Source organism: Acipenser ruthenus, chromosome 7 (genome assembly GCF_902713425.1).
Source record: "Acipenser ruthenus chromosome 7, fAciRut3.2 maternal haplotype, whole genome shotgun sequence".
Classification (NCBI taxonomy): Eukaryota; Metazoa; Chordata; class Actinopteri; order Acipenseriformes; family Acipenseridae; genus Acipenser; species Acipenser ruthenus.
In genome coordinates this window covers 8,518,269-8,533,845 of record NC_081195.1, presented here as the reverse complement: position 1 = coordinate 8,533,845, position 15,577 = coordinate 8,518,269, and the positions used below count along the sequence as shown (strand labels likewise).

The 15,577-nt window shown below is 45.1% G+C and overlaps 1 protein-coding gene across 1 annotated transcript; it reads right to left on the bottom strand.

The window, feature by feature from the left end:
* Positions 1-518: 518 nt before the first annotated feature.
* Positions 519-15,577, bottom strand: mmrn2a (multimerin 2a). Its single transcript, XM_034024290.3, has 8 exons — positions 15,250-15,577; positions 12,179-12,301; positions 11,724-11,830; positions 11,257-11,340; positions 10,494-10,637; positions 7,421-7,833; positions 5,200-6,754; positions 519-1,603 (listed from the first exon to the last, which is right to left on the bottom strand). Exons 1-8 carry the CDS (start codon positions 15,504-15,506, stop codon positions 1,209-1,211), a joined length of 3,078 nt encoding a protein of 1,025 aa, XP_033880181.3. The 5' UTR covers positions 15,507-15,577; the 3' UTR covers positions 519-1,208.

Sequence of the window (15,577 nt, the reverse complement as noted above, 5' to 3'; positions counted from 1 at the left end):
AGGAGTGATACAAGTTCTCCAGAGTAACAACAGTAAGTAAATAACATTAAAATGGTTTCAGCGAACGGCTGAGATCAGGCACTGTTCAGTCATGTTCAGAATGGGATTGCCGTTTCAGATAAGGCTTATTTTCACAGCTGAAAGCTGTCATGGTTGTGTTTTATAGGCAAATCCACTCCTAAAAGTATCCACACAGCACAACAGCATGTGGGTCTACCTGGAGAAATCAGACGGTTCTATTAGTCTCTCATATAAAGGCAATGAAACAGACAGCTGTCCCCAAGTTGCTCAAATCAGTAGTGATCAGCTTTTCGTGCTTGAAACTTAACGCACACACTGAAAATGACAAAGTTGCTTAGCCTTCAATAGATTATTGGGTTTGCTTTTCTTCTGTTGATGGCTATATGCTGGCCCACTTGAATTTCATCTTATTCTTTAATGTTGGTAACATTAGCAAACATTGTTACAGCAAGCAAAGTACAGTAAAATCCACTGATAAACAGAGATGGAAACACATACACATTTATTATTTATTACAATACCCCCACCTGCAAGTGGGTATATAATATTGATGTCTCAGTAGCTCCACCTTAACTCCACCTACAGGAGAGAATTGGTATAAAACACCAATGGAAATCTATTACAAAAAAGTAAAGAATTTACAGGACAAGCTATAAATTACATTTTTCTCATTTAGAAAAGACATACTATTTGGAGCTAAAGTCTATTTGGTCAGCATTGATTTCTCTGCATAAAATATGGAGTTGTTTTAAGGATGATATTTGATTCTCTTTCCCCATATTTTATACATCATACTTTTTTTTTTTTTTTTTTTAAATACTGATGATAGCAAAACTCCTTAAACAGAGCTGGTTTTGTGCTATGAAAAATAAAGTCCTTTAAATTTTAAATTTAAAAGTTTCTGGATCAAATGAATCTGTCCAATGTTTGTGAGGTGGTTTCAGGGCTAGTGGACAGTTGCATAAAACACATTAAATTAAAATGTCCCTTTGTGTTTTTTGCCTTGAAAATGTTGGCTTTATAAACTGCTACTACACAGGTAGTTTACATAAACCATCCTCGCACACTTAAATTAATACTTTGGATAACTTCAAAAAAAGAATAACTTACATTTTTAATGAAAAGTGTCTGATTTTTATGCAACTGGCCACTGTCTGTTTTAAAGGCGACAAGAGAAGGGAGAGCCATCAGGACGTTCTAAACAACAGCACCCCTCCAAAGGTGTTGTCAGCCTGGCTGCCTCTCTCCAGGGACCCCTGCAGCAGCTCCAGTCGGACCTGCTCGCCCCTGACCAGCTCCAGCAGGCAGACCCGGGTCAGTGGGCCCATGGGTCTCCTGTGATTCTGGTGCAGTCTTGCCACCAGGACCTCTCCCCTCATGAGCTGCCCCAGGGCCGGGCCTGGCCCGAAGTCCAGGCTCAGTGTGAAGAGGTACAGGCCACGGGCTGGCGCGGTGAAGACCCCCGTCTCAGGGGAGTAACTCTGCCACATGTTCAGCACCGCCTGCTCGAACACCACCGTCCCCGTCTGATTGGACACCTTGAGGGTGCTGGCCAGGAACACAACCGGGGAGTCCAGGGGCACTGTGGGGGGATGAGAGAGAGGTGAGAGTGGGAAGGGGTTGAGAGGGAGAGATTTCATTAGACAGTAGTAACAAAAACATGTAGTGACAATAATCCTAATTAGTGTGTGTGTAAAATATATATATACAGTACTGCAAAAGTTTTAGGCAGGTGTGAAAAAATGCTGTAAAGTAAGAATGCTTTCAAAAATAGACATGTTAATAGTTTATATTTATCAATTAACAAAATGCAAAGTGAGTGAACAGAAGAAAAATCTACATCAAATCAGTATTTGGTGTGACCACCCTTTGCCTTCAAAACAGCATCAATTCTTCTAGGTACACTTGCACACAGTTTTTGAAGGAACTCGGCAGGTAGGTTGGCTCATACATCTTGGAGAACTAACCACAGTTCTTCTGTGGATTTAGGCAGCCTCAGTTGCTTCTCTCTCTTCATGTAATCCCAGACAGACTCGATGATGTTGAGATCAGGGCTCTGTGGGGGCCATACCATCACTTTCAGGACTCCTTGTTCTTCTTTACGCTGAAGATAGTTCTTAATGACTTTCGCTGTGTGTTTGGGGTCGTCATGCTGCAGAATAAATTTGGGGCCAATCAGATGCCTCCCTGATGGTATTGCATGATGGATAAGTATCTGCCTGTACTTCTCAGCATTGAGGAGACTATTAATTCTGACCAAATCCCCAACTCCATTTGCAGAAATGCAGCCCCAAACTTGCAAGGAACCTCCCATGCTTCACTGTTGCCTGCAGACACTCATTCGTGTACCGCTGTCCAGCCCTTCGGCGAACAAACTGCCTTCTGCTACAGCCAAATAACACATCAGTCCAGAGCACCTGCTGCCATTTTTCTGCACCCCATTTCCTGTGTTTTCGTGCATAGTTGAGTCGCTTGGCCTTGTTTCCACGTCGGAGGTATGGCTTTTTGGCCACAAGTCTTCCATGAAGGCCACATCTGACCAGTAGATGGGTGTACCAGGGTCCCACTGTTTTCTGCCAATTCTGAGCTGATGGCACTGCTAGACATCTTCCGATTACGAAGGGAACTAAGCATGATGTGTCTTTCATCTGCTGCAGTGAGTTTCCTTGGCCGACCACTGCGTCTACGGTCCTCAGCGTTGCCCGTTTCTTTGTGCTTCTTCAAAAGAGCTTGGACAGCACATCTGGAAACCCCTGTCTGCCTGGGAGAGACCTTGCTGATGCAGTATAACTACCTTGTGTGTTGTTGCTGTGCTCAGTCTTGCCATGATGTATGACTTTTGACAGTAAACTGTCTTCAGCAACCTCACCTTGTTAGCTGAGTTTGGCTGTTCCTCACCCAGTTTTATTCCTCCTACACAGTTTCTGTTTCAGTTAATGATTGTGTTTCAACCTACATATTGAATTGATGATCATTGGCACCTGTTTGGTATAATTGTTTAATCATACACCTGACTATATGCCTACAAAGTCCCTGACTTTGTGCAAGTGTACCTAGAAGAATTGATGCTGTTTTGAAGGCAAAGGGTGGTCACACCAAATATGGATTTGATTTAGATTTTTCTTCTGTTTACTCACTTTGCATTTAGTTAATTGATAAATATAAACTATTAACATGTCTATTTTTGAAAGCATTCTTACTTTACAGCATTTTTTCACACCTGCCTAAAACTTTTGCACAGTACTATATATATATATATATATATATATATATATATATATATATATATATATATATATCTATATATATCTATATCTATATATCTATATCTATAATCTCAAACCTTCAAAATACTCATCAGAATTTTTACTACTAAAAGTCAGAAGATGATAGAATTTTTTTTTTTTTTTTTTTTTACCTGAATCTCACTCATTTGGACATTCTGAATTGGCTTCTCAGAAATAATGTAGTAAAATGTGAAACTGAACAAGCTTGTGAAACACTGCAGAAATGTATCCTCTAGAGGTCAGTCTTATTCAGCTCAAGAGGCAACCTCATTCATGGGGTTTCCATGCGTGTGTGTTTTTTTTTTTAGCTCGAGAAAAATGTCTCGTGTAAAATGCTTTTTTTCCTCAAGTAAACTGTGCTTTTCACCTGATGTCATGCAAATTAATGGGAAAGGTTGGGGTTGATATAAATTAGCTATGTGTAAAGTACTCGTGCTGTTTTTGAAGATTACTAATGACATTTTGTGAAAATGTGGTTTCCATGCACACAAAACTGGTATATGAATTTAAGCAAAATACCTCGTGCCTGATTGGTTAATAATGTGTTTTAGTGCTCTTGCCCAAATAGTTTTTCAAATGTCATTAGTAGGAAATTCTGTTTAAACTAATTTATCTTACAACTCATTCATTAAAAATGAACTCTGAGGTATAAAATGAAACTGACCAGCAGGTGTTGCAGACCACCATGGCTGAAAACCGGCAGAGACGTTATATCTCTATCCCTTTCATTTAAGCAATACAGCACATGGGGGATCCGGTGATGCTACTTGTACTATCCTGGCTTAGAAACCCTACCCGTCCGGACGGCTGACAGCTGCTGAGGAAGCATTCAACACCATGCTTGGGCAAATACGGGTAGCGGGCACTTGAAAGGGAGGTGGCGGACACTTATGAAACGGACTGAAGTGCAGCATTAGTTAGTTCCCAAAATTGCCACTGCCTGCTATATCCTGCACAGACTCTTGTCAACAACAAAATGAGGTGTTCAGGAATCAGTGGCGGGCTGTGAGACAGACGGGGAAGGTTACCAGTGTTGCCAAGTCTCACGAGAAGAAAAAGCGGCACAGCCTTTCAAAACAAGCGGGCCCGTGTTAGAGTATGGGTGTTTATGCAAATTCCAACCCTGGACTCTCAAATAACAAGCCCAATCCCACTTATTATAAGCGGACTTGGCAACTGTGAAGGTTACCTCAGCCGCCAGTTTCAATTGGACAGCAGTGATCTGAGGAGGCTCGTGCTGTCAGAGATGCTCTCCTCTTAAATTGTGTTGGATTTACTGTTGTGTTAAATAGTAATGATGCAAACAATTAAAACACAATCAATACGTTAATTTGCAATGTTATTTGGTCAGTTCTGAGAGGGCATCAACAACTTATTGGATGTTGTTGTGCTGTTTTAAGCGATCGAGCTGGCTCATGAGTGGAGGGCGGACATGCGTTGTCTTGTCTCATCAAGGTAAACGATACCACTGCTAACCATACAATCGCCCATCAACCACTACTTTCTGTCATCTTGGAATCCACAATAACAACTGACCTGCTACCTTGCAATATTTATAGTTAAGAATAAACATGCTCATTAACATTTCCACATGAAATGCATGTTTCCATGCGAAACTGGGCGTGGATTTTCCCGCATGTTTCATCATTTACATGAGTAAATGAGATTTTCCCTATCCCTCTCTTTGGCCGTTTTTTTCGGCCACAAACCTGATTTACCCGAGTAATTCTCCCAAACGCGCACACGCTTCGCCATTTCACGTGTAAATTGACCCGCATGGAAACTCCATGATTGTCATCTCCTTTTTCACATATGACTTGTGTATATACCCTGTATAAATAAATACAAATAAAACGGGGGAAAGCAAAACAATATAACAAACAATAATTACCATGTGCCTCTAGCCATGCGTCCTTCGTGTTGCGCTTGACCGCGGCCCCCGATCGTGATGTCTTGCCTCCCTCTCTCCCCTTCTGCCTCCTGTCCATCTTCCTCGTTGCTTTCCACAGCTGGCTTAGATCCACAGTCACATTGGAGGCAGCCAGTGCCTCTGCGTCCCTGAAGACCCCATGGAAAACCTGCAGATGGCTCTCCAAATCCTGCCTGAGGTTCTGCAGCTGCTCTGACCAACCACCAGAGGGCACCACAGTACAGTTACAGCAGGACTGGGGGCAGGGCTGCTGTTGCTCCTCCAGACTCGTCACCTGGGCCCCTAGAGCCTTCAGCATCCCCTCCAGGGCTGAGAGCTCTCTGTCTAGGGGCCGGTCCCCTAGCCTCAGGTCTCCGCTCCTGCGCTCCACAGCTCTGGAGTCCCCACTGGGGGGGCCCTCGCTGGTGGATATGGGGGGAGCAGCCCGTTCACTCCTCTCCCTCCCCAGCTCCAGCTCCAGCAGCAGCCCCTCCACCCTCCTCTCCAGGGACACCAGGCTGGAGTTGTGTGCCTGGAGCCTGGCCAGGGCCTCCATCATGCTCACCTGCAGGGCAGGGACAGAGAGCTCCCCCAGCTGTGAGGACATCTCGCTGGTGAACTCCAGCACGTCCGTCCCCAGCATGGCCTCCAGCACCTCTGCATGTCTCATAGCGTCCGCCAGCAGGGACTGGAAGGAGCTGGACAGCCTCTGGATCTCCGCGTTCCAGTGCCCCTCCCTGTCCCGCAGCCTGCTCACCTCGCGCTGCAGCCCCAGCCAGGCCTCCTGTAGCAGAGACACGTTGAGCTGCAGCGCCCTGTGCTTCTCCTGCTCGAAGGCCAGGGAGCGCTGCACCTGCTGTAGCCCCACAATCAGGTCCTCCACGGAGCTGGTGAGGCCCGGCCTCCAGGCCCCTTGGCTGGCCTCCTCCAGCTCGTGTCTGTTGCTGTCTGTGACCCGGGTGCAGTTCCTCAGCTCCTCCCTCAGCTCGTCCCCCAGCAGGGCCAGCTCTGCGGCCAGGCTCTGGCAGTTGCAGTGGCTGGGGTAGAGGCCGTACAGGTCATCAATGTCCAGTGAGAACTCCTCCACCTTGGCGCTGACGTTCCTCAGCTGGCTCTCCAGGATGCTCATGTTGGCTGCCAGCCCCCTCACCCCCTGCAGCACCTCCACCTTGCTGTCCTCCACTGTCAGCCCGGACTCCATGAACAGCACGCGGATCTCCCTGGTCGTCTCCTGTAGGGTGCTCTCCAGGTTCCGGAACCCCCGCTGCAGGTCCTGGACATTCTGCGCGGAGAAGTCATTCTCCTCCACAAGGTAGGTCACGTTCCCAGAGTTCTCGGACACCTTCCGCTCCAGCCGCTGGATTGCCTCCCAAACACTGGGCTCGACCCCACCCTGTCCGCTCTGTCCTCCCACAACACCACCTTCCTCCTCCCCCTCCTCTCTCCCACTGTGTCTCTGCCTGCGGAGCTCCTCTCCCAGCCTCTCCTGCTCCCTCTTCACCTCAGCCAGGGAGCTGTTGAGCGCCTGTAGCTTCACCTGCACGAGAACACATACAGAGATAAGGATGGAAATAAGACTCCCAGTGCACAGCAGTGTTTGATCCAATCCTGGTTTCATTATGCATTTAATAAGACACACCTGAGCTTGATACCTATACACTGTGGCTAATCAAGCTTGTATTAAAACCTGGAATGGGTGAAACTGGAGAGACATAGATTAGGGTAGCTCCAGCATCGCTCCCCTTTCAGACACAGTACTTTACCTGGGCTATGTCATGTGTTGTCTGTATGGTGGTGTAAACACATTATTACAGTATAACATTATATCAATGGTACAAACAGTGGCATTAATGAGGCAGTGGCATCCAAAATAATGCAGGGATGTGATATTGAACTGGTTTGTGGGACACTGCAGAAGGAGTACAGTGCCCTCTAGAGGGCATTCTTATGGTAGTAAAATAAAACTATTCAATTTATACAAGTAGTAACAATCATGTTTAATTTAAGGACTCTGTGTTGGCTATATTGCAATTTTTTTTTTTTGTCTAGTAAAAAAAACAAGACCTGGATGAATACAAGACTCCCATTGCTTTATCTAATCAAGCTTGTAGTAAAACCTGGAATGGGTGAAACTGCTATGCACTAGGAGTCTTCTTTCCGTTCCTGTGTTGGATACACCTGGTCCCTCAGTGCTGGCACTGACCTGGATCATCTTCTGATTGCGCTTCACCTTGACGTCCGTTTCTGTCTTGATGGCGGTCAGGTTGTAGTGGAGCGCGGCCTGCTGGGAATGAAGCTTGTCCTGCAGCTCCCAGCTCCGGGAGCTCAGCAGCGCCCCCAGCTGGTCCAGCTTGTTTACATTCTCCTGCAGCTTCGACTCAAAGTGCTGCCTTCCCTCCTTGCCCTCCTCCCAATCCTCCATGACCTCCCCATCTGCCCCCCTCCTCTGCCCCCTTCGCAGCACCTCCACGTCCTGGGCCAGCCCCCCCAGCTCTCGGGACAGACTCTGCAGGCTCTTGTTGAAGCCGTCCCACTCCCTCTGCACATGTTCCTTCACCAGGGACTCCAGGTGAGGCAGGAGCAGCTGGGCCAAGAGAGGCAGTGGGGCAGAGGAGTCTGAGAGAGAGAGAGAGAGAGAGAGAAAGCGAGAAAAAGCCTCTTTAAGAACACAAGAAAATACAAATGAGAGGAGGGCCATTCGGCCCATTAAATGCTCGTCTGGTTCCTTGTAGCTGACTGAACTCAAAACTTTATCGACTTCTTTATAGCGTTAACTATAGCTGTACATTTTGTAAAATGTTTATTTAATCATTTATTATTTACACAGTTGGCTAGTTTAGTAAGGGTAAACATCTTGTTAAATAAACTCTAACTTCCTGTCTTGGTGTATTTCAATCTCTAACTTCCTGTCTTAATGTGTTCTCAAGTGTTAGATTCTTACCGTATGTGTTTCTCTCTGTCTTCATCTCTCTGTCTTACTAACTCACTTTGTTCTCTAATTGTTTAAATCTTTCTCTTACTGTTTGAGTCTTACATCATTAATTAGCATATTTGTTCACTAATTTCTCTCTCTTCATTATTACTGTTTGTCATACTGTCTGTCTTCTTTATTGAAGTTTGTCATGAAGTGTAACTTGAGCTGAACACATTCCCCGCCGCTCCGAGGGAGGCTCCTCCCACCAACTCATATTGACACGCCTCTCTACCTGCTGTTGCCCCTCCCCTTTGTCGCTCCCTTCTAGAACACTGAAATGTGGAACGCTAGGGGCCTGTATTCAAGGTTTACTAACATGTCCTTCTGTCTTGCAGGTGGTAACCCTGGTGATTGGATCTATGGAAGGGTACTGATCTTTTTCACATTATATCTTTGGTTGGCAAATCATATGTTTAATCCTAAAAATTATCAAGTCTCAATCTGCCCCTACATAATTAATTCAAGTGCTAGTTTGCATTTTACAGGGGTGTTAAACAGTTCTCTGGCTGGCTCAGTTGGGAGACTGCTGGATTCTGATTTGCAGGGCTTGGTTCAAGTCCCACATGAAAAAATGTGTGTTAATCACTCAATTTCCAAAATATTTTTTAATTTACCTTATAGACCTGTAAGGTTTGGCTTTTAATCTAGTTCAAGTCACAAATTAACCAAGCTGATAATCATAACTTCTGAGGTCCACATCACAAAATGTAATAATGTGTTTCACACAGCAGCTGTGCCAGCATGGGACTCCGATTCCCAGGTTAATGGGTTCAAATCCCATGTTAGAGACATGGGGTTTCTTTTCATTTTCAAAGACTTTTCCATTTTGACTCAGTTTTACAAGACAGGACAAGGTCTCAGTGCTCTTAAGCATGAAAATAATAATATAAAGAGGTTGATGTAAGATCACATATGCAATGCTTGGCTCTTGCATAGAGCCAAGTGGTGCAGTGTGATAATGCACTAGCATGCTGTGCTGTTTCTCCTTGGGGATTTGGGTTCAAATACAGCTGGTTCCTTAATTTATTTTCTATTTATTTACCTCAATCAATGAACAGTACATTCTTCTATGGAAGAGACATGGGACAGTGGGCTAATTCACTAGTATGTTGTGCTGTTCTCTTTGGCAGACAGCCTGTTGGTGAATTAGTTCACTGTGTTATCACACTTCCATCACATAATAGCTTACTTTTTTGTTAACTTTATAGGAAATGAACCAATTCTTTGAAAGTAAAGGGTTGTGAAATGGCACCCCCTAGTGGTTAGGACCTTGGGCTGCTCCATCCCTTGCTCAGTAGGTGGGGTGCTGGTAATAAACAAGAATGTCCTGAGGTTTTATTCTTTAAACACTAGTACATCTATTCTTTTACATAGACGGGGAGGGGCAAGGATGCCAGCAGTCTGTAAATTTATGGACGGTCAGTAAAACACTACTGTGTAAAGCTTTTGTGTAAACTGAAATCGTAGATTTATCAGCTTTATTGTGCTATGGAATGAAAACAGTGGGGGTAAAACAAGTGTGTGGTTTGGTTAATTGGGCTTGGTGGGGATCTCTGCATTGTAAACACACATGGTCATGCATGCCGCTACGGAGTACCCCAGTTATAGAAATTGCTAACCGTGCATTACAACGCTGTTGCTGTTACTACCGGTTAAGTGAGGATGAGGAAGTAATGGCTGGAAGGTTTTTTGTTTTTTTTTAGACTTGTATAAACAGGGGTTGCTATTTCATGTCAGATGACATCACTGCCAGTGAGCTTCACCCCCAGTGGAAAGAGGGACAGGATATCCTGCAGGAGCTGCTTTGACGAGAAAAGAAAGAGGAGCTCTTTGTACTGAGGAAAGAAGGGTCCCACCCCACCATCCTTTACACGATCCTCAAGCAGCACACCATGTACACCCCCCGTGTTCTTTATTACCCAAATCATTAAAAGTTCTTCCCACAGAGAGTGGTGATGGTATGGAATGGGTTACCGTGGGTTACCCAGCCGTGCTGTCGACGTTGCATCACTGGAATCCTTTCTGACTTTGACAAGGTTCTGAGATCAACCGGTTACTGGGAACCGGAGGAGTATTTTTTCAGCGTGAATGAATACGCTGTGCTCTTTTGCTTTGTTCACATCACAAGCCACACCTACGCACACAGACAGTCTGCACTGCTCTTTATTTTACACAACCACCCTTAGAAAGGCTTCCCATATTAAAAGCACAGCAAAGTAATAAACCATGTGAAAACTGCAAAATTTCCATAGTCATTTTTTTTATAAGGGCGCACCCACATACAGACACAAGCATCCTGTACCTGTTCTGTTCTGGTTCAGGTCCGGCATGAAGGTCCTGTTTTCCCCCAGTAGTGAGTGAAGGTCCTGCAGCAAGCTGCCTGGGTGCTGGATATCATTCTGCAAACCTCCCTCCTCTCCAGCCATCCGCATCACCTTCCCTGGATCTGCAGGGAGCGGGAGGGGATGAGGGGGAACAGGGTTCAGGAGAGAGGGTTAGGGGCTCAGAGCAAACTCTGGGCTGCAGGGCACTGTGGAAGGTAGTGGGTTTTGAGTAAAATGAAGTCACGGGTGAAGGAATTGAGCTTGAGCAGCTCAGTTTTCAGTACTGGGGTGTGGAAAGAACAAAAAGAAAAAGGGGGGCGAGGGTCCTGCTTGCCTGGGAGTGTCCACGCATTACAGCCTGAGAGTGTTCCTGTCTTTACCAAACAAAAAGATTAGCCAATTTGCGTCACCCCTCATTTTCCCTAAACACTAAGTTAACGTTTGTGTGTGTGTGTGGATGTATGTGTTGCGGTGACACCTGCCTCTGTGTATTATTCAGCTTCAATTGAAACCCTGGGAAAGTCTCACACACCCTTTCCTCTCCCCTATATATAGAGCCCTGCACACAATCAGACCCAGTTTAAACAACACACTGTTCCAGAAAGCCACAGAACTTCCTCTGTTTGTGGAGGGGAGAGAGGGGGAGGGGGTTAAGAGAAAGAACAAGAGAGGGAGAGATCGAGAGAGAGAGAAACAACTGCTCTTCGCAGAGAAACACAAAAAACAAACAAGCTGATGTACTTGGGCCTGGAGACTGGTGAGATTCCTGTTCCCTGCTTCCTGCTGTCTGGTCGATCGGTACAGACACGTAGTTTGAAGCTGCAACTGTGAGGGGAGAGATAGAGATAGAGATAGAGCCTTTGTGACGTGTGTTTATCCAAACTGTACTGTCTATTGTTATAATCACAGGATAAAATGATTTCCCTATGAAAGTGAATGAGAAGAGATATTCAAATTGTCATATGATATGGAATCATTTAACCTGCAAATGGAAATACAGCTTTCAGTTTATTAATAATAATAATAATAATAATAATAATAATAATAATAACAAAAATAATACCTGTAATAAAAATGTGAATAATATTAGTAATAGTAGCACTGTAGTAATAATAATAATAATAGTAAGAGTAAGTATAGTTGTAGTAATAGTATTAAGAGTAATAATACTAGTAGTAACAGTAAGAGTAATGATAGTGAAGCCGCACCTGTCTCCTCACAGTTTGCTCCCATGTGCCCAGGACAGCACCTCCACTGCAGCGCTGTGAAGACCACCTGCTTCTCCCGATACACCGGCCGCAGGGACAGCTTGTACCTGAGAGACAGCGAGGAGACCAGCGCCTCATTTCAACACCGCACAGTACAGCTTCAGCCTCATTGGCAACACCAATGTGATAAATACCGCTTTTAAAAAGGGAGAATTCACTTTCAAATGAAATTAGAAAAGACGAATAAATAAGACATTCGATTCAAATATAAAAACAACCAATTCACTTTTTTTGGATTTCTTTTTAGTTTAATTGACATGGATCATTTTTTTAAACAAACTGCCAAAGTCCAAAATCCCAGTCCCTACTGTCCGAGTGTGGACTACTGGAGAGTGGATGACACTGCTATGCAACGGGAGTCTTACGTCCATCGCTGGCAGCGGTCTGAATCTTACATTACGAGCTGGCAGTCGGGAGTCCCATGGGGGCAGGGCTTCTGGGATCGGATAGTGTATTGCTCTGTGCCGCAGGACACCACAGTGGTCACTATGCGAGAGTGGACGAAGGCACACCAGTTCCTGAAGGATAACAGAAACACAAACGACGTCAGTCTCCCAGAGTAAAAGCGCAGCTATAAAGACAAAAGTAACTCTTAAAATTAAGCATGATGCTTTCCATTAAAAAGACACGGTTACGAGCATGCACACACGCACGCACACACACACAGAGCTGGGGTTCTGTGATTACATCATTCCTGGACTAGTCCTTTCCCAGGGGTCGCTCACAATGCAGCTCTTCTTAGACTGCCTCTGGAGTGGTTGCATTTCTGTTTTATTGCAGTGAATAATGGTCTTAAAAAATGCCCCATTGTTTCATTGTTCCTGTAGATGACAGGCTGGTTGTAACACAGTGCTGTTACTGTATATACAATTAGCAACAGCTGCTGGATTGCTGCGGGCCAGTGGGATTAATGGTTGCCTTGTTGGTTATCTGCCTAGTTTATATCATAATATAGTTATGTCAAGTCAAGTATGAGAAATCAACCAATCACTGTTACACCGTATCTTGCCCTGTGTACAGATGTCACTGCTTCATTCTAAACTTAAAAAACAACACCACATTTTTATGGTTAATGGTAGTTCTTCGTTTTCCTGATTTATTGCAAGTCGTGTGAAGTAGAAGTCTAGTATTATAACAGAAATTATTTGGCACAGTTTGAGCAGCTCAGCTTTGCTTTGTGGTCTTCTTGCCCCCAGACTGCACGTAATGACATTTCCTGTACCAGAAGAGACAGCCCCCATGCAACGTACTGAAGCTGTACGAGAGCAGCTCGATTCACTCAACGCTCTTATCTGGCACCAGCTATTGCCTTTACCGTCTCCTCTAGTAAAAGCACCACTGCTTGGAGCGCAGGAAGAGTCATGCAAGCCTGGTTTCGGATCCTGGTTGCGCCAAATTGCTGATCTTGGCTTGGAGCACACAGGGAGCAATGCAGTGGTCTTTCTGCTCCTGTAGGGTTGGACAGGAAAATCAGCTGGGGATAGTTCACCTCATCATTGTGCTTCAACGCCCCCCTGCTGGGTAGAGCCCGGGCAGAGACTGGCCAGGCTGGGCCCATCATCTCCAGGGTTCAGTATCTCAGTAAGATGCGCTGCTCAGGTTCGGTGGAGAGGAGAGAGTGGTAACAGATCCTCAATCTCCCGACTGTGTAAGCGCTTTCCAGACATGAAGCAGCATTCGAAATAGGTTGAAAAACATTGAAGAACTGATTGATCAAAAACGTATATTAATAAAATATATACAAATGAATAAATAAATACATGCTAATGCTTTATATACAAGCCTGGCCGACTCCTATTTATTACATTACCTTCCCCCACAAACCTTGCCTACACGCGACAGCTAATCACAGAGCAGTATTTCATCACTGCACGTAGGAACGTTGCATTTAAAAAAAAAAAAAAACAACACGATGAGTTCACTTCCTTTCCATGGAAACGGAAACAAAAAGAAAAAAAAATACAAAGCCAGAGATATTTGTGAGAGCCAGCTCTCATTACCATCACAAGGATGAAACGTTATTTATCTTAGCTAAAAGAAAGAAAACCATTATTTTAAAAATGTACACAAACACACACACACACGCTCACACACCATAAGAATAAAACCTCATTAAATGTGGTTTATTTTCAAGAACACCCAGGAAACAAAATGCAGACAAATATACATTTAACATCATCCATTCTCACGCACGCATTTCTCCTTATTAATTACATATACTTTAAACAAGAAAGTAATTATGAACCAAATATTTGAACGTACGCAGTGAAGCTGCATTTCGAATGTCAAGCGGTAACCGATTCCAGAGCTCTGTACATTAAACATGTCTGGCCTATCTATCTTTGTTTTCATAAAAGGAATATTCCTTAAAATACAACGCTCATTAACTTCATTCTCTAACACGGATTGGAAGTTTCTAGGACCATCACCACACCTACATTTGTAAAGCAGAGAGGCAAAATGCAATGGTAACAGACCCATGTTTGTATACATCACACAGCGAAGAGTCGAACCAGCACAGCCCAAGACAAACCTGCAAAGTCTATTCATGAGAGGGAGCCGATTGCTGGTACGCGTTCCCATGAACCTCTCACTTTATCTTGAGATATGGCCGAGATGAGGAAGGAGCTTTGAAAGAAAGTTGTAAGTTGTTGTTTTAAAATGTATACGTCTCTATCTGGCTTTGTTAAAACTCCATCCCACTGCCTTCCACACTGCAGCACAGCACTCAAACCACTGAGCTTCTCAAATCCACTGCCTTCCACACTGCAGCCCAGCACTCTAACCACTGAGCTATTCAAACCCACTGCCTTCCACACTGCAGCCCAGCACTCTAACCACTGAGCTATTCAAACCCACTGCCTTCCACACTGCAGCCCAGCACTCTAACCACTGAGCTATTCAAACCCACTGCCTTCCACACTGCAGCCCAGCACTCTAACCACTGAGCTATTCAAACCCACTGCCTTCCACACTGCAGCCCAGCACTCTAACCACTGAGCTATTCAAACCCACTGCAGCCCAGCACTCTAACCACTGAGCTATTCAAACCCACTGCAGCCCAGCACTCTAACCACTCAGCTATTCAAACCCACTGCCTTCCACACTGCAGCCCAGCAGTCTAACCACTGAGCTATTCAAACCCACTGCAGCCCAGCACTCTAACCACTCAGCTATTCAAACCCACTGCCTTCCACACTGCAGCCCAGCACTCTAACCACTGAGCTATTCAAACCCACTGCAGCCCAGCACTCTAACCACTCAGCTATTCAAACCCACTGCCTTCCACACTGCAGCCCAGCACACTGAACTTCATGAACGAAACCTATTATTTCGATAGAACTCACACCATTGGTGCGTTGGGAGAAACAGTAAAACAACAAGACCTCTGGAGTCAAAGGCACATAAAACAACAAGACCTGAGCGGTACCTCCTGGTCACTCTGTTACCACAGCATTTGACTTACCCGGTCCGGGTAGTAAGTTGGTGGGTTGCTGTCTCTCCTGTGGGAGGCGCAATCTCCGGTGTGCTTTCTGCTGGGGGGTCCCCAGGGGTCGCAAACCCATGCGTCTCAGGCTGTACCCCGAAGTGGTGTTGGGGGTGCCAGCCATCCCGTTTCAGGAGCTTCTCCTTGGGCTCCTCCTCTAACCCCGGATCCCTCGCTCTCAGGTCAGAGCGGACCAGCACTGCCAGGGACAACAGAACGAGCAGCTTTAAAACCATGTCTCCTCACAGCTAACTCAGCACTTGTGCTGCTTCCCTTTTACGAATCTGAAGAGCTCTGCTTTAACGTT

Coding starts and splice junctions, on each gene's coding strand:
- mmrn2a (XM_034024290.3), bottom strand. CDS start 15,506: ATGGTTTTAAAGCTGCTCGTTCTGTTGTCCCTGGCAGTGCTGGTCCGC. Junction 7,834..10,493: donor CCTGAACCAGAACAGAACAG/GTACAGGATGCT, acceptor TCTCTCTCTCAG/ACTCCTCTGCCCCACTGCCT. Junction 6,755..7,420: donor GCAATCAGAAGATGATCCAG/GTCAGTGCCAGC, acceptor GTTCTCGTGCAG/GTGAAGCTACAGGCGCTCAA.